The 23916-nt window shown below is 37.5% G+C and overlaps 1 protein-coding gene across 4 annotated transcripts in view; it reads right to left on the bottom strand.

Annotated features, from left to right (window-relative positions):
• Positions 1–23916, bottom strand: part of zmp:0000000755 (phosphofurin acidic cluster sorting protein 2) — a 66984-nt gene that overhangs the window by 38829 nt on the left and 4239 nt on the right. For all 4 annotated transcript variants that reach the window (XM_038294650.1, XM_038294651.1, XM_038294652.1 and 1 more), the window contains exon 2: positions 6858–6945. In XM_038294650.1, the coding sequence (XP_038150578.1) occupies positions 6858–6945 (88 nt within the window). The remainder of the gene's footprint in view (positions 1–6857; positions 6946–23916) is intronic.

The following is a 23916-nucleotide window of genomic DNA, read 5'->3' as shown; positions in this document are numbered from 1 at the left end:
AAAAAAACAAACTAAGCACTTTGAAACTGTGCAACATGCAGTAACAATGCACAGCCTTGGCAAGAACAGCTTGCACTCAATGTCCTCGGGCCCCATTTTACCCTCTGCAACAGCGTCTGCATCATCTCTCCGGGGCCCAATGGGGATGGAGGGGTGTCGGGCTTAGTTAGCACAGCCTTCACCAAGCAACGTCCAGCTCATTAAAAAATGAGTTCAATGTCACATTTCATCCTTGGTTATCTGTTTAAATGCATTAAGACCTGGAAACTGAATCTCTTGTTTGCAGCAATGACAGGAAGTGTGTTCCAGGTCATTTCAAGTGCTGGATGGGGAATTGTATTTCAGAGGTTTTAGAGGAGTTGTGTGGCTTCCGCTTTCACCGAACAAACACTCATAAAGACATGCACACAAATATAATTGGATCATATTTCAGCGTGCTGCAAATCTAAGCACTTTTGACAGCAACTTGCAATGAAATCAGAACAGTATGCCATTTGTACCAGAATCCATATCGTGAAATAAGTTCAGTAAAAATGCATCAAGCTACAATATGTCATTCTAAGAAGATACAGAGAAAACGATAAAAGAAAGGAAGACAACAACCTCACTACAACTATTAGGGCGTAGAGACGCCGTTATGAGGGCTGAGTCTGCATGCCATTTAACTTGCTGAGTCTCGGGTATATAAAGCAGACCCTCAGTGTTGAACAGACAAGCTACAATGTTAAAGAATTTTTGTTATTTACTGTAAAAACAAAAACACAAAGAGATTCCAGGCATATTCCCAACTTGTTCCTTTAACCCCTCTTCGTCTGTTTTCCCCTCCTCAGCAAACCTGCTGGAAAATGCATTTAATGCTCCAATTCCGGAGCTGCAGCGAGCAGAGCTTTACTCAGCTGTCCTCCGGGCAGCTCAGCAGAAATGGGAAGATTTCACGCTCCAGAGACGGCGTAGCTCATGGATACAGCCACACTTGGTTGGTAGCTTTTACCACCGGGAGGACTGCAGCAGAAGGATGGTGTGTGCAGCTTTGCATGGAGTCAACAATTATTTTTTTTATAATAAAGCTGACAACATTCCTTAAGGTAGAAAAGCTTCCATGCTGCTGTCCGTTAAACCAAAACATTGTAAATCACTAAGGAAAGACTCGAAATTCCATTATACACATTTCAATTTGATCCTAGATCTAAAACAATGCAGCCTTCCGAAGTGAGTCTCTATAGATCTTCACATTTAACATTGTAAATATAAAAAATTGTCCAATTCGCTTGTTAGAATTTGATGCATTGGTGGGCTTTGTTTCACAGAAAGGTGACTTTAAAGGGGGCAAAAAAATGGCCTGGGAGGGTAGTCAAGGACAGCTGTGTAGAGGACCATACTTTACCAATATTACCCTGTTGGCTGAGCCACAGGGTGCCACACATATTCTTAATTATAAAATGGCTCAAGCTGATTCTCAGTGGACGGAGATTCTTCATGAACTTTAATCTTTAAATTTTACCACTGATTCTAATTTGGATTTACTGACTGTAAAATCTGTTTTTATCGTAAGCATTCCATTGTAGTTTTAGCCGTATGTTTGGGTTCAATGCCCTATTAAAAGGTGAATTTCCACCCTAGTCTAAAGTCTAGTAGCAAATACAGGGTTCATGCACATCTCTTAACATTAAATTCACTATGATGTTTCAAGGACTTTCAGATACCAATTTCCTAGAATTTAAGCAGCATGTGCGACAGCATTTACCTCCTGCTATCACTTAAAGCACATCTGGGGTTATTTTTACATGGCGATAAAAATTCAGAAAAAGGGCAACATGTTACTTTGAATATTCTGATTGGATTTTGAAGAATGAGAATTAAATTGTAATCCGACAGAGATGGGTAGATGTGCCAGTTGACAATCCTTTCGGTGTGAATGTAAACATGATTGGGGATCGTTATTCTGAATAAGGCAACCTGACATGAGTGTGCATGTGTAGAGATAATGTGACAAGGGCTGAAACAATTAATCAGGTTAATCGATGATTGAAATAATCGTCACATAGGTTAGTTATGGATTAATCGTTAAATGGAGTATAGAGACTGTAAAACATGCCTTTAGCTGACAGAGAAACCCATTTAGAGCAGTTATCATATCAAAATTGTTAAAAAAATTTTTTAAACATTTTGCAATTGAAATAAAAAAAAATTTGTTGTGTGTCGATATGTTCAATTCAGAACTCCTCAAGTGGAAACATTTTATTTTTACCTGGTTTAATTTAGTAAAAAATCTTCTTTATGAAACCTTTGGTTGTCTGATTATTAATCGATTAATTAAAAAAAATAGACGACAGATTAATCAATTTGCAAAATAATCCTTAGTTGTAGCCCTAAATGAGACATATTTCCACTTTAAGACAGGCATCTTAAAATAACACATTTCAAGCCCAAATGGCCATTTATTTACATTACTTATGTCCATGTTAATGCTACAATCTAAATGTGTGATCATAATACACGGGGAAAATAAAAAATAATCAATGTAGTTAAGGTATAGTGTATGTGCAGTGTAGCCTTTATCTAGCCCAATTATGCAGAACTTCAGAAACACAGTAACATTTAGGTTCTGCTAAAAATATCGGGATCAAATATGATTTGTTACGTAACCTCATTAGGTAGCAGATATTTACAAAGGTAGATCGGATGCTTTAATTTGATGTGTCGCTTTAAATTTGAAGTGGACATCGTTGACGTACAAACTTGTGCAGTTTGCAGAAAAACATGCATTTTTCTGTCTGACTCTTCTTTTGTTAGTTCATAAAACTCTGTTAAACACTCTGCAAAACTGGCATCAGAAATACAGATGAGTCTGAATCATGGAGACTAGTACTAGCAGTAGACTTGGTGGTCTGTCATGTAGTTTGCCCCAATAAAAGCTGTAAAACCTGACGTTATCCGATGAAAAGTCTCTCTACTGAACACGAACGTGAGCTGTGTGTGTCACCCACTATTCTCAGAGTGAACGTCGCTCTCGCTGATGTTCATTACTTTAAAACTGGTCTGTTCAGTTCCCTGTTTACTAAAAATATGAACATATTCAGTAATGCGTTCATGCACACCACTGGGCATAACTAATAAGTGATAAGCTAACACTTAAAGTGATTTAAACATGACATTCGTGTTAACAATATATGGATGTGTTTAGTGATGGCATGAATATTCTTTGATGAGTCCTTTGAGCTCTTTAGCAAATCTGTTGCAAGCATCAAAATGGCCTCAAATCAGTTATTTGTTGACTGTTACTACATTTGGATCCTTTCATAGCTACTCTTAGCATGCCATGCTATCTGAAATTAGCACTTTTCGGGCATGGTATTAAGTGCCAACTTAATGACCAATTCAAAGTGATGTATGTCCTTTTATGCACACTTTAGCTAGTATTTCAGACACTTCCCTGTGTTTAGCTCCATCATCTTGCATTAACCTTCACCAGTGTCTCTGTATCGGTTGTAGAAAAGCATTCCTAAACCTGAGTTTTTCCACCACCGTTTCACACCATGGAGACTGTGTAAAGACTTCCTGTAAACATGGAGACTTCCATGGAGACTTCCTGTAAACATCTAGTTTACAGGAAGTAGAAAATGTGAAATTTTGATCTCATTTGTCATCTGGCTAGAGTATATTCTTAACATGTCCCCTGTCCTGTCAACAGATCGTCTATTCAGAGCTGTGGATTCCTCCAGCTTCTCCAAAGAGTTTCTTGGCAGCTTCTATGAATAATTATGTCAGTAATATGTCAATAATTACTGTCAGCTTAGGCGAACAGCCAGGTCTTGATAGGTGTGCAGTTCTGCCAGGTTTATATTTCTCCAAAACTCTAGCTCTGAACTGTCTGTATTTCTAAGTCTTTGTGATGTATTCTCTTTATACATATTCTCCAAATACACTGAGCCCTTCACAGAGCCACCCACTGTTTTAATATCGAGATTAAATGACAGGCTGGTAGACTCTCTTTACTTATGTCCACAGAATTTTTTTTCAAGTTCGAGGATGAGGACAATAAAGGCAAAAGGCAGTTTAGCCTAGCCTTGTTGAAGCATTGGCAGTGAGCATAGGGATGCTGAGAGTCATAGCATACAGGTGCTGGTCATAAAATTAGAATATCATGAAAAAGTAGATTGATTTCAGTAATTCCATTTAAAAAGTGAAACTTGTATATTAAATTCATACATTACATACAAACTCATATATTTCAGATGTTTATTTTGTTTAATTTTGATGATTACAAATGACAACAAATGAAAATCTCAAATTCATCATATCAGAAAATTAGAATATTACTGAAGACCAATAAAAACAAAGGATTTATAGAAATGTTGGCCAACTGAAAAGTATGAACATGAAAAGTATGAGCATGTACAGCACTCAGTATTTAGTTGGGCCTCCTTTGGCCTGTATTACTGCAGCAATGCGGCGTGGCATGGAGTCGATCAGTCTGTGGCACTGCTCAGGTGTTATGATAGCCCAGGTTGCTCTAATAGTGGCTTTTAGCTCTTCTGAATTGTTGGGTCTGGTGTATTGCATCTTCTTCTTCACAATACCCCATAGATTTTCTATGGGGTTAAGGTCAGGAGAGTTTGCTGGCCAATTAAGAACAGGGATACCATGGTCCTTCAACCAGGTACTGGTAGCTTTGGCACTGTGTGCAGGTGCCAAGTCCTGTTGGAAAATGAAATCTGCATCTCCAAAAAGTTGGTCAGCTGCAGGAAGCATGAAGTGCTCTAAAACTTCCTGGTATGTGGCTGCGTTGACCCTGGACCTCAGAAAACACAATGGACCAACACCAGCAGATGACATGGCACCCCAAACCATCACTGACTGTGGAAACTTTACACTGGACTTCAAGCAACGTGGCTGAAGTGCCTCTCTTCTTTTCCTCCAGACTCTGGGACCTTGATTTCCAAAGGAAATGCAAAATTTACTTTCATCAGAGAACATGACTTTGGACCACTCACCAGCAGTCCAGTCCTGTTTCTCTTTAGCCCAGGCAAGACGCTTCTGACGCTGTCTGTGGTTCAAGAGTGGCTTGACACAAGGAATGCGACAGCAGAAACCCATGTCTTTCATACGTCTGTGTGTGGTGGTTCTTGAAGCACTCACTCCAGCTGCAGTCCACTCTTTGTGAATCTCCCCCACATTTTTGAAGGGGTTTTGTTTCACAATCCTCTCCAGGGTGCGGTTATCTCTCTTGCTTGTACACTTTTTTCGACCACATCTTTTCCTTCCCTTCGCCTCTCTATTAATGTGCTTGGACACTGAGCTCTGTGAACAGCCAGCCTCTTTAGCGATGACCTTTTGTGTCTTGCCCTCCTTGTGCAAGGTGTCGATGGTCGTCTTTTGGACAACTGTCAAGTCAGCAGTCTTCCCCATGATTGTGTAGCCTATAGAACTAGACTGAAAGACCATTTAAAGGCTTTTGCAGGTGGTTTGAGTTAATTAGCTGATTAGAGTGTGGCACCAGGGGCCATCAATTTTGAACCTTTTCACAATATTCTAATTTTCTGATATGATGAATTTGAGATTTTCATTTGTTGTCATTTGTAATCATCAAAATTAAACAAAATAAACATCTGAAATATATGAGTTTGTATGTAATGTATGAATATAATATACAAGTTTCACTTTTTAAATGGAATTACTGAAATCAATCTACTTTTTCATGATATTCTAATTTTATGACCAGCACCTGTAGATTCTTTGAGGTGGAGGCCTTTTCACCTGTATCCACACCGGAGGCTTTGTGGAGCCTCATCAGTTATGTATATTAAAAGAATCGGAATCGCGAAAATCTTATGAATTCCCAACCCTATCCGAGATCCAAGTCTTAAGGCAGAGGCACGTCACGCTGATACGGGTGCACATGCAAAATTAGGTCAGTTTGCCTCATTCAGAATAATTTCATCTTTTCAAGTGTTTACATGCATGCAGATAGGATTGTCTACTTCAGTTACTGGGATCACAATTTTATTCCAATCATTACCAGATCCAATCATAATATTCCAAATGGCACACATGACATATTTTTAGTCCATTTGTCTGATCATTTCAGTGAAGTTGGACAGTGGATGCACTGAAAGGCTTACAGAGATGCATTGGAGAACTTATGAATGCACACATTAAGGTTAGCATTTAGAAGAGGATGTATTTTACAAAAAAAGGATAAAAAAAAAAACGTTTCTCTTGTTCATTAGACAGCGCTCTGTGTCCTTATGACGGCCTGAGCTGCTGCATAGCAGACATCAGGCTTCTGTTTGTCAAAAGCAATTCATGTCAACAACCCTACAGTACATTTTCTGTCTCCAAACAGAACTCAATGTTTTCTCAGTGAGTGTGACATCATTTGTCATTAAAAAGGTTACAAAGAATTAAACATTTCCACTAAAACAAGCATGTTATAAACAACATCAGTTGGAGTCACGGTAAAATGTAAAGCTGGAGCAATTGTGGTTTATCTTGTGTGCAGTTATTGGTGCTGCAAACTCTGGCTCATAATTTAGAGCGATCAGTATCTTAAGTTTTTTAGGATAAATGTTGCAAACATCGAGACTCTGCAACATGTAAGCACAAGTAATCAATGCAAGATGCACAATCCGTCTTAAAGGTGCTAATGCTCCTGCTTAGTGGGGTAAGCCGGTCTGCCACCTGAGTGGATGTAAGGCACTGGGGCTTTCGGCGCTGCTAAGGAGGGTTTTATTGAGGAGCGGGATTAGATGAATGCCTTATCGGCTGCAAGGCAAACAATATACAGTAGAGAAGAGACGCACAGAGTTTAGGCTGAAATCCAAGAAACTGAACCCAAATGTATGAGGTTAAGTTACCTGTATTTTGACAGCTATAGAAAGTGAGTTCAGTTCTTTATCCAGTTCTTTGAGGACAACCAGCTTCTTCAAGGTGAGGCTGCACAGCCTATGGAAAAAAAACAACCAACAAGACAACGATTTATTAAAGATTATAACTTTATTACGGAAAGAAATCAGAAGAGTCAAAAGCACTGTGCAGGGCCGCTTATCGGATGCTAAACAGCTATATAAAAAACAGATGAAAAGTATAATTTAACAAGATAAACTTAAGTTGCAGCAACAAAGCGCCTTAAGCGACTTATTGCCATCTGGTCTTTATTAAAAAATAAATAAACAGACTAAAAAGGTGTTACAAATGATTCATTTTTGTTAGATTTTAATTGAACAAAATACATTTTTTATTTTTTTTTTTGCCTTAAAACCCCAAGTTAGAGATTCTGCAATATGGCGTTTAGTGCAACTTTAATGGAGATGAGTGGAGGCTGACTGGGTGATATCTACTGGGTTGTGTAAAAACTTTACTAGTAATGCAGCAGAGAGATATAAGACTTTCATTACTTACATTTCTTTGGTGAAAACAACCAAAGTTGAAAAGGTATGAAAACTGTCATGTAAATGAATGTAAATGGATCTAATTTGTCAATTTTATTCATTTGCAGCAGCCACTTCCAGTCCATTCTCTGCATCATGGATATCGTGTTCCCATCTCCTTATTATCAGTAATCAATAGACATTGTGAAGCTTGTTGCATCTCTTTTGGAATAGCTTGTTAAAACTTTGGCATGCCATTTATTTCTTTGATGTGTAAAATATTATGATGTAAAATGAAAGAAATATGTATACTGCTTCATAATGGAGTAAGTAACTTATTCAGCATGGCATTACATCTTGAGCAGAAAGTTTAATGGTTTAATTATCATCCATGAGGCTTCCCAGGTTAGGTGATACAGCTTTATAATATTTAGGGTACTACTGGTATTGGTAAAAATGAAACATTTTATTTATAACCAAGATAACAGTGTCAAATGTATTTTTATCTATAAATATTTATAGCAAGACAGTGTAATTTGTAGCAGCTAGGGGCAGTAGACCTGTGACCTCCAGGTTTAGGCCCCTAAAAGCTACTGGCAAAACTCACTGTCACAAAATTTTGAAATCTGATAGCGAACCACTTTAGACCATTAATACTCACTAAGTGCTCTATATCGACTTGAAATATCCAATATATCTCAAACTAAATTAATAATTGGGTCAAAAGTTACACAAAGTTTCTTAAAAAATAAAACCCACTATGTATGTCACAGTTTCAGATGCATAAAAAGGCAATACTTGATTATTTACTAAAGCTGCGTATTGTTCTATACAATAAAAATACAAAACAGTGATTGAAAGGGTGAAAAATATGTAACAATTTAGGTTTTTCAAGCTTGAATATTCTAATCCTAAATAAATCAGGTGAATCGTGGATTTTTGGTCACCAGCTCATAGAAGCTGATCATTGTTCTCTTTAATTTTTAATCTCATTGCTGAGTTTTTATTTCATCTCCAAGGACCCAAATTCACACATAATAAAAAAAATCAGCTACTGCTGATGGGGTCAGATCACTTGCCAGGAATCCCTTTATTACTAGACAGAAGAGTGACCTCCACCCCTGTCTGCTACTGTGTTTTGTTGTATATGAAACTCATTGCCATCTGTTCTGGCCCACTGCCTGGATGTCCCTTTGCTCATATTCTGTGCCAATTTGCGTTGACACCCAAACAGTAATTCCCAGACAGAGCAGGTGCTGTTAAGAACCAACAAATATTCAGTTATACGAGCTGCAGAAATGCACATGGTTAGGGATAATAGTTTAGCAAAGAGTGCTTAGTACTGACTGGTTTCCCTACCTCGACATGACAGAAATAATACCAAGCGTCAAGTGGTTTTGTGCCAAAACAAAAATGATGTCATTCGTTAAAGGGCCGCGCTAGATGGGTGGGTAGAATCTAGTCTCAAGATATCTAAAAACACACTGTGCAATGACAAGATAAGTAATATACGCTCTGTCTGAGTCCTAGCTGATAAGCCACTTTAAAGGTAAGGCAACTCTGCCACGTTTTAGTTTTTCCAGTGACGATATATATAATTTGATGTGTTGACTCTCATTGATTTTCAGTCATATCAACCCTTTCTATGCCCTTCATTATCAACCCTTTCTATATCCTTCATTATCAACCCTTTCTATGCCCTAACCCAGTGTTTTTCAACCATGGTCCTCAAGGCACACTGCCCAGCATGTTTTAGATGTTTCCCAGCTTTCACACACCTGTTATCAATTGATAGATTATCAGGCTTTGCTGAACTGCAATCATCTGAATCAGGTGTGCTGAAGCTCAGAAACATCCAAAACATGCAGAGCAGTGTGCCTTGAGGACCAGGTTTGAAAAAAACTGCCCTAACCATCATAAAACTAACCCTAGAGTGGTAGCCATTCAGAATTTCCCCACTTTCCTTGACTGTTCCTTGATTGGTCCTTGGCAGATAGTTTTTGGCAAATTTTTCCTTTTTTCTCTCCCTTGTATCGGCTGATACAAGTAGGTGATTGATGATTCATTAGTCAATTCAGTATCCCTTCACATGAAGTGCATGCATTCCATTGTCTATACCTATATCATATAGCGTGTTTTCATATCGAGAGTTTAATTACTTGGTCATACTCAAAGCATACACCTTTTAGCAGTGCCGAATAGAGCTCATATCACATTCACACAATAAACAAACTGCTCTAGAGCTTGAACCTCCTCTGGTCTCGGTAAGGTTGACTTGGTCTGCAATTGCAGACATCTAATCTACACAAATGAACCCCACTAAGGTTAGAAACAAAACACTGTTTATTTCTAACTAATTAAAATATGACGGACAATTAATTTAATCTCTTTCACTTAATGGAGCAAGTACAGCACTACTAGTGACTCAACATTGCATGATATAAAAGTGGCAAGAAATTTTACTAGACCTATCCTTCTATGACTGACAACCATTTCTAGGGACTGGCTGCGCTGTGGAGTCCTCTTGAAATAACCTGTTTGATACTGGTGCCCAGTAGGAGTCTGAACACCAGACAGCCAGAAAGGTTTAGTCTATATGCCATCACTAACAGCAACAGAGCAGCTCAGCTCAATCTAAGCCCATTACTCGCCCAATGCCACTCACTAGATATTGACATTTTTTAGCCTTTAAAATAAAGGCCATCTGATTCTAAAACCAGACATAGCTCAAGCACACAGCTTCCAATTACAGACAAATATAGGAGAGTTCATAAAAATGCTTCTGACTAAAGTAGTTTAGCAAATATATGACATATAAATGGACATTAGGAGCCATTGATTAGTCATCACATTAGTTAAAAAAGGCTGCAAGTGCAACTGAATGCAATGCATTAAAGGAGCAAATAACTTATGCTATGATGTGCTCTTGGTTAAATCATAAAGCAATCATGATTATTGTTCCTCAAAGTGAAGCAGACAGCTACTGTTGAGTGTAATGTGTAATTTGAGATAGCTTATCTGTGGCTGCAAACGCAATATGTGCTGAGCAAACAAAACTACTTATCAGGCAGGGTGCTCCCTCTGCTGTGGTTAAATATTTGATTTTAGATAGGACTCCAGTTATTGTGGATAAAATGATGATTGTAGTAACTCGTGCGTATATTATAGTTATATGGTATACATACATATCTTTTCATAAAGTGGCGAAATATTAACAGTCTGATCACCACAAAGTTTGAAGCTCTTTGCATTATACAAACCAATAACATGTAAATGCAACACAAAGCAGTTAATAAACTGTGCCTATGATTAACTTGATGTTTATGGTCCTCTTTACCCAAACAAAGTGTGCATAACAAAAAAAAACTGTCTTTGAGAAATCTAGGCTACAGAGCTATCCTCGTCTCGCTTAATGGTACACATCATATCGACCACGCAGGAACTTTCACTGTATTGGCTACACAGCCTAATGCTGGGTATTATCAATGACAATGAAGCAATAATTAGATAACATGTCATGCAGTAATATACACGTAAATATTTTTAGCTACAGGTAACCGTAGTTCCCTTCTACAAATGTGAATATGTTGCATACTAACTACAGTGTAAAAGTAACTGTCATATAAACCTTGGCAATAAATGTTTAATTCAGTAGGTATACCAGCTAAACCAGTTCTTTTGAATGGCTGGTTTGGCTGCCTTGCTTTACTGGGAACCATCAAACTTTATGGCTGCCAGTTACCAATGGTCTCTCTGTTCATTTAGCGTAGAGTATTTACTCCAACAATTATATCTTTAACCAAGTTTCTTCCAGACAAAGCCATTAAAGAGGCCATTGCCAAAAGTACATAAGTGCATACGTTTATGGTTTTCCATCATATGGATTTTTTTCAAGCGTTTTATCGTCATTACACTGTCACAAGTACAGAGCAACTAAATTAACTCTCTGCATTTAATCCGTCCCCTTGGGGAGCAATGGGCTGCCACTGTGCGGCTCCCGGGGAGCAGTACGGGTTAAGGGTCTTGCTCAGGGACCCAGAGAGGCAGTCCAAAAGCAGGCTTACTTTTTGACCTACCAGTTAAACTAGCCAGCTGCTAAAGATCATTAAAACTCAACAAAGAAAAAAATAAATAAAATAAAGTTATAAGCCCAAGAAGATCAACTAACAGTAAATATTGGATCAGCTGGATGTCTTTCCAACATAGCCACTCAAAAAAAAAGCTAATGTCACTGTGAACTTTTGTACTGTCTTCTCAACCCCACAGCCCAGGATTTTGCTGATGACAAAACTTGAAACTGATTTGCAGCTTTTGTAAAAGTCTGCCAACTGTAAACTTATGTGGCAGCACACTTAATATGGCACTGACACTAAAAAGTTTCTAAACATTAACTACATAATAATAGCAGATTGACAGGTGGTACACATCTGTGGGAAACAGGCAAACCTAGAATTGAAAACTTAAATGAATGACATTTGCCATTAATCAATTTAGGAGTAAGATTTTCCCATCTCAACAGAGGCATGGCCATAACTATATCAGTAATGAGAAACTATGGAAGTGATTAGGCTCATGATCTAGATAAATGTCTTTTAAACTCATCAGCAAAAAACATGCAGATCTTGTGACTGTGTCACTGCACTACTTCTGGAAATTTTCTGTGGTAGTAGCATTTCTAACAAAAGATATTCTCCATTTTATAAACCCCCCAAAAAAGGAAGGAATGGGAGAATGTCAAATTAAAGATGCATTAAAATGCATTAGCTTTTCTCTTTTTCTCTAAATATTTTTCAGGTAGTTTCAAATCTGACACAGCGATTGCAATTTAGGACCATTTTTACTTCCTGTAAATATATATATTTCTTTTTGCTCGAGGTATGTGCTTAAAAAAATTGAAGTAAATAGGATTTTTAAAAAAAATACACCCAGTTTTTACTCTTTTATTTCCAGAGTTACTATTCCTTTTTATTAATTTTGTCAAAGATCAGATCTCCTATAATGTTTCAGCATATATTTCTCCAATGATCAGAGCTTCCATATACAAGAGACTGGATTAAAGTGTAAGCAGAGAACAGACAAATGGACAAATGAATGGATCAATATATTAACTATCATATATGAAAGTATGGACAGATTATATGCATGGTGGGATGGATAGATACATTTTTTTAACAGAATTTTAGAAAAATTCTGGAAAAGGAAAATATTTTTCAAGACCTCATTGCTTTTTTTTTTTTTATATATATGGGAAAATACTTGATCTAAGACTTTGCACAGAGACCCTGATTTTAAATTAAAATATATTTTCTTGCTTTATATAGAAGCATTTGTTTTAGATTAATTGATGGACCAACATTGGTGATAGTCCTTAGTTATGATGCATTCACTGAATAGGAAAGATATCTAATTTTTCTGTATTTGGCCTGTAGTGAACAGGAGAAATTGTTAGCAATATTTGGAAAAACAATTTTTTGCATCTGAAAAAAAAAAAAGATGCCATTAAGTATGGAGGTTAGAAAAGGGACTGTGCAGCATTTTATTTTATAAAATCAGCAGCAGTTATGTTTCCAGCTGCCCCATGATCTGACACAAACATACGGCACAGAAACCCTCTGACTTTTACAATAAACTGGCAGAACCAAAGGGGCACTTTTGCTATTCTTTTCCCTGGTCAGCAATCTAGCTGATGTTTTGCCAGTTCCATGCCTTCGGATCACTGCACAGCATTTGTCAGGTGCACAAAGCAGGGGGAAGTGGTGAATGAAGGATGAGTGATGTAACAGTGAGCTAGATGAAAAGAATTTTTTTGTCCGGTATGTGCTTATGGGTATTCTAGGTTTTAAATAAAAAAAATCTTGGTTTCACAACGATCATACTATTTCTCAAATTCTTTATAACATGAAAACGGTCAGATCTAAATTATAAAGCATCCTGTAACATAAGGCTCTGTATGAAATTAAGTAAACTGACGATACAGGCTTATAAGAGATGTATAAAAACACTCATGGAGAAAAGGCACTTTTTTTTTTAAAGCAAAAGTGCTTTGTTACATAAAGACGACACAGTTTATTCATGTCTCAATGTATAATTCAGTCCAATAACAGGAACACTGTTCTAAAAGGCTCTTTTAAATTTTTTATTTTACTTACAGCAAACAAGTTCCGCTCAATCCAAAATGGGAGCTTACACAAGAACAACTTAAATCTCCTAATGCTGCAAAACACTTTTACTTTCTGCCTCTTTGATCAAATTTTTAGATTTCTCCATCAGTCTTCAAAAAAATAAAAAAACTGTAATTAAAACTATATGTTCTAAATACTATAAATCATTAACTTTGTCATAACCTTATCGTTAACCAACCTAAAAATCAACATCAAGTGGAAAGCAAAACAGCTCTTGTGCAAACCAATCAAAATCAACAAGACTAATGTTTAGTAGGAATACATTTTGGGGCCAATAAAAGTTGAAATAAACCAGAGGAGACTAAAGCGGTGCAGAGAATTACTAAGTAGACGGTGCCATAAGGGCTTAGCTTGCACTTGGGCCTCAGTCAAGAGCTCTTTTAGACCCCAGATATCTGGTCGCGTGTGCCAGATGGCCATATGCTGGTTGAGCTTTAAATCCCTGAATGAAATCTTCTCATGGTCAGTGTGGAGAAAAACATCAAGAGAACAAACAAAGTCTCAGACAAACTACTAAAACAGGTGGTTATTTTCCCTTAATGCTCGGCAACATGACTTTTGGCCACCCTAAAAAGCAGATCCAGCAAAAAGGGATAATACATCGAAGTTAACATCAAATATTAAAACAGTTCAACACAATAAAAGCAAACTGGTTGATTCAACTTAAGTGAGTTTAACATTACTTGCTATAGAGGATCAACACGGTTTTCTGCTCTTTCTACAGGTGCTCTCAAAGAAATGGTCAAATACAATATGTAAGATTTGTAGTACCAATCCTGACTGAAAAGGATTATTTTTCATTATTAAATCAACATGTATTATGTGTAAAATAACTGTTTCTAAGGGTTATAATTTTCAGCAGGGTGTGGGAGGAAAGGCGTCATCACTTAGGTGCGAAACCATCAGAACAAACATGTTATAAAAGCGAGCGATGGATTGAGATGAAAGGGTTATTCCTGTTAGGCTGGAGGATGTAAAAGCTGTGCTGATAACTGTTGTAATACTCTATAATATGGTATTAGTGAGGCCAGGAGCCGAGAAATGATACAATCCGACTGTTGTTGGGATTAATGCCATATTTTATGTAACTTTACATGGCACTCCATTTTACAGCTTAGTGCCAGATTATATTCCCATTTGATTCAGACTTCTAATAAACACTCATTTCAAAAAGGATTACTAATAGAGGAGTCAGAAACACAGGTTCTGTTTGAAGCATGCTAAATCCAGGATGGTATAAATCAAAGAGGACACCATTTTTTCGATCATCGCAGGTCAGGCCCTGGACAATGCAAGCATGTTGCGCATTCACAACCCAGGGGGAATTTGACAGCAATTTTCAGGAACTCAGTAGAATGAATGTCACCTTTTGTTGTCATTACTGCTGCGATTAACATCTCTTTTGTCTCCTTCCTAGCCTTAAACCCATGAAGTCAGCAGGTCTCTGTTGTTGACACAGAGTACCAGATCAACAGCAGGATACCACACCACAGTCAGAAAAATAAAGGGTATATATCCTGAAAATGCAGAAAATATCTTAGAGACAATGTCAAGGCTTCATCATGGCAAAATAAAACACAATTCCTCCTCAACAACTTCTTAGTTATAGAAACATGCACAGGGTCTGCAGTGATCAGCCTCAAGGTAAATCCTGAAACTTTTATGTAGAAAAATTCCTCTTACTTTAAAACGTGTATTATTTAAGTTTGCAGAGTTAATTAAATAAAAAACTTGGACAATACTTATTGGTTATTTTGACATGAAGGTTGGTGGAAAACATATAAAGATCAAAGAGGATGTGAAGGACACATATTTAAAAAACACAAAAGTTTAAAAAGTAAAAAAAAAAAGATGGCTTCCACTTCATTCGTCAAATTTACTGAATTTTTATGTCTACAAAAATCATCGACTATTCTATTCAGGATGGTTTTTTTCTTAAAGGAGCAAAATCTGACTATGTATGGTACAGAAAACGAGGACCACAGCAACACACTGGCCAGTTATTTAATAAGATATAATCTAGAAAGTTTATAGTGCTTTAAAAAAAAAAAGACAGAAGTTACATTAAAACAAAAGATTTAACAAAAGCTTGACCATGCAGGCACAATATTAAATAATCAAACATGAGTCCAAATTGTAGTCTTTTGAGTTTCTGCAAATACTCATGCAAAAAAGAAATCTAGCAGAACGACCACATACTAATGGTTTCAGCTAATCCAATTCTAAGGTGCTGCAATTCTGCATTTATACCGTAGCCCATGTTTATCATCATCAAACCAAAAAACTTTACGTTCACCCTTTAAAAAAAATTCCATCACAGCATAGAGTATCCAGATATCCAGCCACAGCAGGTCAGAGGAGACACCTTCTGCTCCTGCTCAATCCAATCCAATTCGGATCACTAATGAGGGTCAAGGAACACCACAGGGATTGAGAAAGGGTCAAGAAAAGCCTGCAAGTACATGAGCAGACTTAAACATCCCTTTCCTTTCAGTATCATCACATCCACCTACAGAGCAGCAGCAGAAAATATTTTGAAAAAACTGCATTTCAATGTGTTAGCCCAGACAAGAAAGCAGAGGAAGCAAAAAGGGTATTTTCATTTAATTCAAAACAAAATGACAAAAATCCTTCCATCTGATTTTAAACTGTGTCAGATACAACTACAAACCTTTTTTTCTAAACCTAAATGAAGAGAAAAGAAGCAAACATCGGTGCTGGTCTTTGACATTCAGACTGAAAGATCACTGGGGTTCACTATTCATATTTCATGCTGACATATGGTGCCTCAGCAGAACTTCAAACAGGATTAATTCTGGCCTTTAACTCCCTCAACCACATGCCTGTTTGTTTACCTGTATTGCAACTAGAATTTAGCTAATTACAATCCAGACAACAATATAAAATCTAGAAAAGCACTTGAAGCAAAGCAGCAAAATTTTGCCCCATATTGTGTCTCATACCTTTTACTAAATCTTGCACATGATCTGGATCATTACCAAATTGCCCCTGGGTATGGGCACACCATTGGTAGCAATTTTCTTAAAATCCTTTGATAAGTTTCTAAATTAGGCACAGCGTGTGTCTGCAGCCTCTGGTGTCTGTTCTGCTCTCACCTTCTTCATTCACTCTGCTTTCTTGTTTGATCAGCAGATCAAGATTTCGAGCGAGGCATGGCTCACCTTTTCTGTGTTTTTGTCTTCAGCATAAAACTTCTGGACTTCATTGAGTCTGATGCTGAAGCTGTCAATAGTCAGTGCTGCCCCCTCTGGTTTGGAGAGGGGGACGGCTTGTCCCACCAAATAATGTTAAAGAATCCTTTAAATCATTCCTTTTCCTTCAATTTTAATGGATTATTGCTTGGACTGAGGTGCATCTTTGGTAAAAATCTCATGAAATTCCGTTCAGAACTTTTCAAGTTATCATGTACAAAGACGGACAGACACACACTCAAACAAACCTGACTAAAAACATAAGCTCCTTGGTGGAGGTAATACATCTTTAGAAATGGCTTTTCATGTGGCAAAAGCTGAATTTACTCGACTGGCTGTTTTTGTTAACCTCCTTCAACAATTACCAGTAATATAGAGAAGCCCGTTCTTTAAGGAAAATTGTCTGTGAGACCTGGGCCCAGAATCTCTGATAGACTACCCTCATTTTAAAGCCTTATTACCTTTATGAGTCTTATGCCTTCAGCAGAAAATGTTCCCCTGAAATGAATCACTTTAGAATGCCGTTCATAAACAGTGATAAAACAGTTGCTGCATATAATCCAACTGTATCATCAGTACCATTAGGAATGAACAATGGCAGCCTGAATTATCCTGCTGACTATGCGTTCCACTTCACCTCCCCAGGCCTGATATTTCCAAATGACTAATGGAATGGTTGTATTTACTCTCCAAGCTCTCCAGAGATACTTGCTTTTCTCTCAATCCATGCAGAAAAAAAAAGTTCAACCTCAGTGAACCAGCCAATAATATCTTTAACAGTGTCAGCTAAATCCGGTGGAATTCATTATTGTTTTGACTCCGTCTTAAATTTTAATCTATGAAGTAAAAATCGCAGCGCTTCATTATCTCGAACACAGGAGCGGGGGTGGTTCAATACAGCAAGTGAGGACAAACTGAAGAGAGATGAGTGGTGGAAACAGGACTCCAGACAGTTCAGAGGACTTAATCTGTGATTAGACAAAGTATGGAGGGCATCAAGCCCAAAGCTATTTAAAAAAACGACCCTCTAAAGGCTGTTAGGTCCCAAACTTAGAACAATACCATTAATCGTGTTTCAGTTTTTATCCTTGCACTCCAGAAAGTACAATTCTTTTTAAGCATGGGTGAAGCCATATCTGCAGGGACCACGGATGGTTAAATAAAGAAGAAAATATTGGAGAAGACAATCAGATCTTTGTACAAGATATCTATCGATGTGAGAATGTAGCAAAAACTAGAAAAACACATTTCTCAGAATGTTTAATCACAGGATATTGTCTTTGCCTCCTTCGCTTGTTCAGAAATTCAGATCTCTTCCCTAACTGGAACCCCAGAATCCGCCCACATAGAAAATCTGGCCTTTTCCCTTTATTCAGAGGTCCAAATCGGGGGAGAGGAAAAGTGGACAAACTTATCCCCCCTTGTGTGGAATTCAACATGCGCATTACGCCTGAGAAAAGGCTATGGGCCAGTTCAGCAAACATTTTCAACACTTCTGGCAACCCTTTCCTGAGAGTTTGTTCTTGGTCGACAACAGTGAGGAGACAAAACCTGAAGTGGTTCACTCTACGGCTGCACAGCCGGATCTCCGCTTCTCAGGAATGCAAAAATGTTTCCCAAGGAAATTCCTGCTTCTTCAGGAAAGCAGGGAAGGAAACCGATGGATTTTGACACATTTTAGGGAGTGGGAGTAGGCAAGAAGAACGGGGTTTAAGTGTTGATTGGTCGACTGCTAACAGTGTGTGTGAACAGCATGTTGGAACGGAGAAAAAAATAGGAAGGACTAAAATCACCATAACCAAAAATGTTAATATATCAGAAGAAAGAACCTTACTTTTATAAGCACATCTTTATAATTTTCATGAATAAATCCTAAAAGATGATAAAACCACATTTCTAATCCTGGGACAGATTGAATAATTTGATCCTTATATTTTGACGATATTTGAATCCACATGAATTTTTATTTATTATCATGATCAGGATACTTCTAAATAAGTAATGCAAAATGCTGCTACTGCATGTCTGAAAATATGACTGTGATTAACAGTTTCCGGATTTCCTTTAGGGAAGTGCTTTTTGTTTTAAATATTTTTAGTTCAGCTGAATAAGGAACAGTCACCTGTTGCAAAAACCCAGCTTCATTTGATCAGCTCCATGGGTTTCTGAAGTCATCAGTCCTTTTTAGCTATAGGGTGTAAAAATTGTTGAACCCACTAAAGATTTCTGCCTGAACATTCTTCCACCTTGAAGAGAGTTTAATGAGATAAAAGAAAAAAGAGGTAGAATGAACGGTTTCTGACACTGACCACCTGCTGCTGTACACCACCAGTCAGCTGGCTGAAAGAAGATTATTGGATGTCTTCCTCACTTTGCCCTTTTAGAAAAATTTCCAATTAGTGTAGGCATGGATATACATGATGAGAAAAAGCCAAAGTAAACCATTCATCACTCTTTACTAGTATAATGCGGTCGTAATTTGGCAAACTATGAGTAACGTGTCTACCTGAGCAGAAAGCCAATTAATTTGCTAATACAAATGTAACTTTTATATTTGTTGGTCAATTAATACACAATGAATTATAGTTTTCTGCTCAATTAACAATTTAAAACTAAAAGCAATTCTAAGAAGGATTTTTTATAACTTTGCAATCAACAAATATTTGCTTTTCTGTTTCATTTTTTTTAGACTTTTCTTCAAAAAGCATGAAAAAGTTTCTTTTTTTTTGCTCAAGATTATCATTAGGGAAGAATCTAATAATACAAGCACAAACTAAGAACCTATGGTAGAAATATCAAAGCAACCAAGTGGAACCTTTAGTTGGGAAACCAGACTGATCATTCAATTCATGTCAGAAAACTGCAACGTGTTTTTGCATTTTTGAAAATACTAAAGAATTATTTTTTATTCTCTAAATTCACTTTGCAATATAGAAGTTATACTTTCTTCATAAAATGGTGAAATACAAAAATATAGTATATTTATAAATCAGGGGTGGAACGGTTCACAAAATCCACGGTTCAGTTCGGTTCATGGTTTCGTGGTCACAGTTTCAGGTTCGGTATATGTTGGTTGTTACCCCGAAATTCCATAAAAAGTAATGAAATTAATGAAAAAAATAAATAAATAAATCATGAATTGTAATTATTTTTAATGATCCGCAGAAACCCTGGATCATTTCCGCATGTTTTGCTGCTTTGAATTTAATCATCTCGCGCATGCCCTCTACGATCTCCAAGGAACTCAGAGCGGAGCGGACGGGAGCCACAGCGGAGCCTGTAGGCTTTGCTTTGTGCAGGCGGTCTGGAGCGCGCCGGAGCGCTGACGGAGTATGTGGGATTTCAGGGTTAGCCTGACATGTTGGTCATGTTGCTGTTAGCATAAACAAAACGTGTTGCACAATACTCGCACACTGTTGCACTTTTATCCACAACTTTCTTTCCGCCGTCATCGTAGGTCACTCTAAATGCAAAGTGGTCCCATACAGCAGACCTATAAAGTGCTGCTGGCGCGTCTTCCAACTCCTGTTATTTCCCACTCACCATTCCGACACAAATCTCCACAACAACTGATTTTTGTTTCTGCTGCACCTGGCTACGCTGCTTCGCTTCTTCTTCTTCTTGTTTACTACTGGTGGTTGGCTTTGGTCGCACCTTCTGCTCTAGATTGTACACGCTTCATCTATGGGAAAACCGAACCGAGACAGTCGAACCAAACGATTCGGACGGTTTTCATAAACCATTCCATCCCTATTATAAATGCATTATTAAATTAAAAAAAAATAGGTTCAATAATTAAAGTTGAATTTTTGATTGTTTTCCTTGTGTCTTTTTCTACAAAAGAGTCTGGATGACAAAAAATGGTTCAGTCTAGTGTAATGGTCTCCACTCACTCAGCCCTCCCCGTATTGTTTCCATAGCATAGCAAGTGTAGCATTAGAGCCTCATGATTGACGACCAGCAAGCCGGACTAATGTTATCTGAGATTTGGAAAAACAAAGATGGAATTGGCTTCAAAGCTGAATGTGACAGCTGGAATGTAGAAACACTTTGTATCCAAACTGAATGACATTATTTTTCATTGCAATCATTTCTTTGACAAATCATCCTACAGTAAATTTCTTACTTTGACAGGCCTAAATACATTACGTAAAATAAATTATGGAAACACTGAGCTGGTTTTGACTCCTGCTAATTGCTTTTAATAAGTTAGTTCCGTAGCAACAAAAGCCTGCAAACATGATTCAGACTGAGGGAGAGCTGTGTCGCTGTCCTGAAGAGCAGTGGAGGCGGCTGATGAGGACTTCTTTATGATTCCTAAAGGAAATAGAGGATTAAGGCAGACAGTGTCTGTGTGTCCAGCATCAGATTACTAGCTTCTCTTTTCCTGTTGTGAAATGAGGTTAGAGCAGCTCCCCTGCTAAGACAAACCATTTCCATGCCTTGGGATGAATTTAATACTGAGGAGGTGATGGGGTAAATATACAAGCAGGTCTTATTTTATGTTATCATACATTAGCATTTCAGCTTAGCTTCATTATTAAACTGAATGGAATATAAACAAAGGGGACAAAGGAACAGCTGAAGTGGCCTACCGACAGTTATATATGTAGTGGCCAAGCATATGAAACCATACCTAACCAATGGATGCATGCAGGTGACCTATAACAAACTATGTTGCTTCAGTCCAGGCCTGACTTTTTCTTGTCATTTGTCCACTTTGCTCACTTAAAACTACAAACATCAGCAAGAAGAAAGCTAAATAAACTCTCCTGAGTCTAACATGCAAATAAGAATAAGATTTAAACCAGTTTGTGTCTTTAAATAATCTATACTCTCTAAATCCATTTAATGGATTGAAAACTAAACTATTAATCTAACATCACTTAAACAGTAATAAAATTAACCAGGAGAATTTTTAACAAGATTTGGGAAAACATCTCATACGGGTTTGCGACAAGGGTACCGGTATATTAAAAAAAGAAAATGTACCTTCTAACTCGGTAAACTGTCTTTTTCTTCCAGAATACAGTTGCTGCAATAAAACTAATAAGTATCGTACCGGCCTCTGAAATTGTGCTGTTGGCTAATTTATTACCAAACACCTGCCTTACCGCAGATACAAGCAGGCCAGCTTGATTACAGAGCAGATAACAGAGCCTCTAGTTTATATTGCAAAGCTAAAAACTCAGCTCTTTTCTATCAGGATTTTCCTGGCAGATATCAATTTCCACTTTTCACACATATAACTTGCTAAAACAGATTTTCTTCCCAAGAAAAGCACAAAAGAGGAGCAGCAAAACTGCTCCTGGTTCCTCTAATGTAGCTAATAGTTGAAAATCCAACAGAAATGAAAGGAAATACAAGAATATCTTATTTCATGTATCAAACAGTGCTTCATATGTTCAACATCAAAGTGTATGATGCATTTCATTAATATTGAGAACTTCTTACTTGCTCTCTACTGTAAGATTGCACTAAAACACTCTACAGAAATGTAATGCACAAAGTAATGTCTTGTTTATTTTTCACTTTGAGCTTCAACTTTAGAGCCAAATTCTTTCTTTTGTTCGGTTTTTCACTTAGGGAACCATTTCAATGAGGTCACCTCTGAATACATTAAAGCACAAATAGGGCTTAATCTTTAATGTGAAAAGACAGTATTGTTATAAACCTCATCCCACATCTCTCTTGTTCTCTTTAACTAGACAGCAGCATGACTACAGCGCTAATCAGCAGCAACCCAAGGGGGGATATATGGGTATGCATGTTGGTTTTTAATGTTTCTTTTTTTCTCTGCACACTCTCTAAAGGTTTTGTGTTAAAATCAGCAGACAAAGAAAAAAATGTATCCATCCAAAGAGAAACAAGCAACAAAACCAACAACACATGGCATTGGTAAGATTGGAGGTGGCAGTCTGGCAGGCATGGGTGCTGGAATCAAAACAAGTCAAGTCCAACTGTTTCACCAGGCAGCCTGTTCAGGACAAGGCTTTCACAACTAATCTAGTCGACAGAAGTCTCTCAAATAGAAGTTAAATAAAAACAGGGATGCACCAAATTAGACGTTTGGGTTGCTTGTAATATTCAGATAGGTTAGGGTTTGCTTTTGAAAAATATTTTAGATTGATTAGCTGTTGGCAGAGATTTTTCAGTTAGGTAAAATGTGACTAAAATGGATTATGAAATACTACCAAACTTCTGTGTTGCATTCTACAACAGGATTATGTAACTAATCAACTTCCTATTTAATTGGTGGCTCCAGAAACAGTTGTAAAACAGCACAAATTACCAAAAAAATGTAATCTCTCAGGCTATATCTGCTTTTCTTTTGGACTTTTGCAAGGCAAAGAAAAAAAATGCAGCCCCTGAGGTAAAAAAAAACAACAACTCAAATTTGTAATATAATGAAAATTGCTCTTTTGCTTTGATCTCACAAATGCTGTATTTTCTAAAACAAATAAGTCCTAAAATCAAACTTGGACAAAGAGTCTGAATTGGTTGCTGCAGTTTACTTTATTTCCGTGTGATTTGACACCTCGGTTTAAAGTACTGGTTCCTTTACCACCTGGGCAATAGCAACCCGAAGCGGAATCATTTATCCTCAAATAACCTGAAATCCAAGTAAAATTGATCAAATTTCTGCAGCAGGGAACAGCCCACATAATCCTGTAGAGGAACATGTTACAGCTAGAACTCGCCTGCTACTTCAGCAAACTGCTAATGCAAAAACCTTCCGTTAAGTCCCGGTGGGTGTTGACAGAAGATTTAACAGTCATATTTGCAGATTAAGGCTACATCCAAACGGAGCCAAATACTGGATCCCTGCATAAAACTGGAGGTGGTCCACAAAAGCGCCACAGAGCAGCAAAATGTGTTGGTGTAAAATCCTGGTCGGTGTTTCAATAAATAACCTCCATTATTTCAATCGGATTTATTTTCCAAGTCTGTTTCGTTTGTGTATACAAAACGACAATATGACAAAATGACAATAAAAGTTGTCTCATTCTTGACGTATGCCAAAACACAGTAGGTGACATCCACTCGTTGCAGCAAACACAAGGCTCCCACCGAATAACTGCTACTGGGAGTAGTTATGCAGCTGTTTTCATGGACTTTGTTTTTATGCTTTCTGATTTTAAAGGCATGTTT

This window comes from Cyprinodon tularosa, unplaced genomic scaffold, assembly GCF_016077235.1.
Source record: "Cyprinodon tularosa strain WSP-4 unplaced genomic scaffold, ASM1607723v1 ctg343, whole genome shotgun sequence".
In the NCBI taxonomy this organism is placed as follows: Eukaryota; Metazoa; Chordata; class Actinopteri; order Cyprinodontiformes; family Cyprinodontidae; genus Cyprinodon; species Cyprinodon tularosa.
The sequence above is the reverse complement of the archived record's forward strand: the minus strand, read 5'-3'. Positions and strand labels throughout refer to the sequence as shown.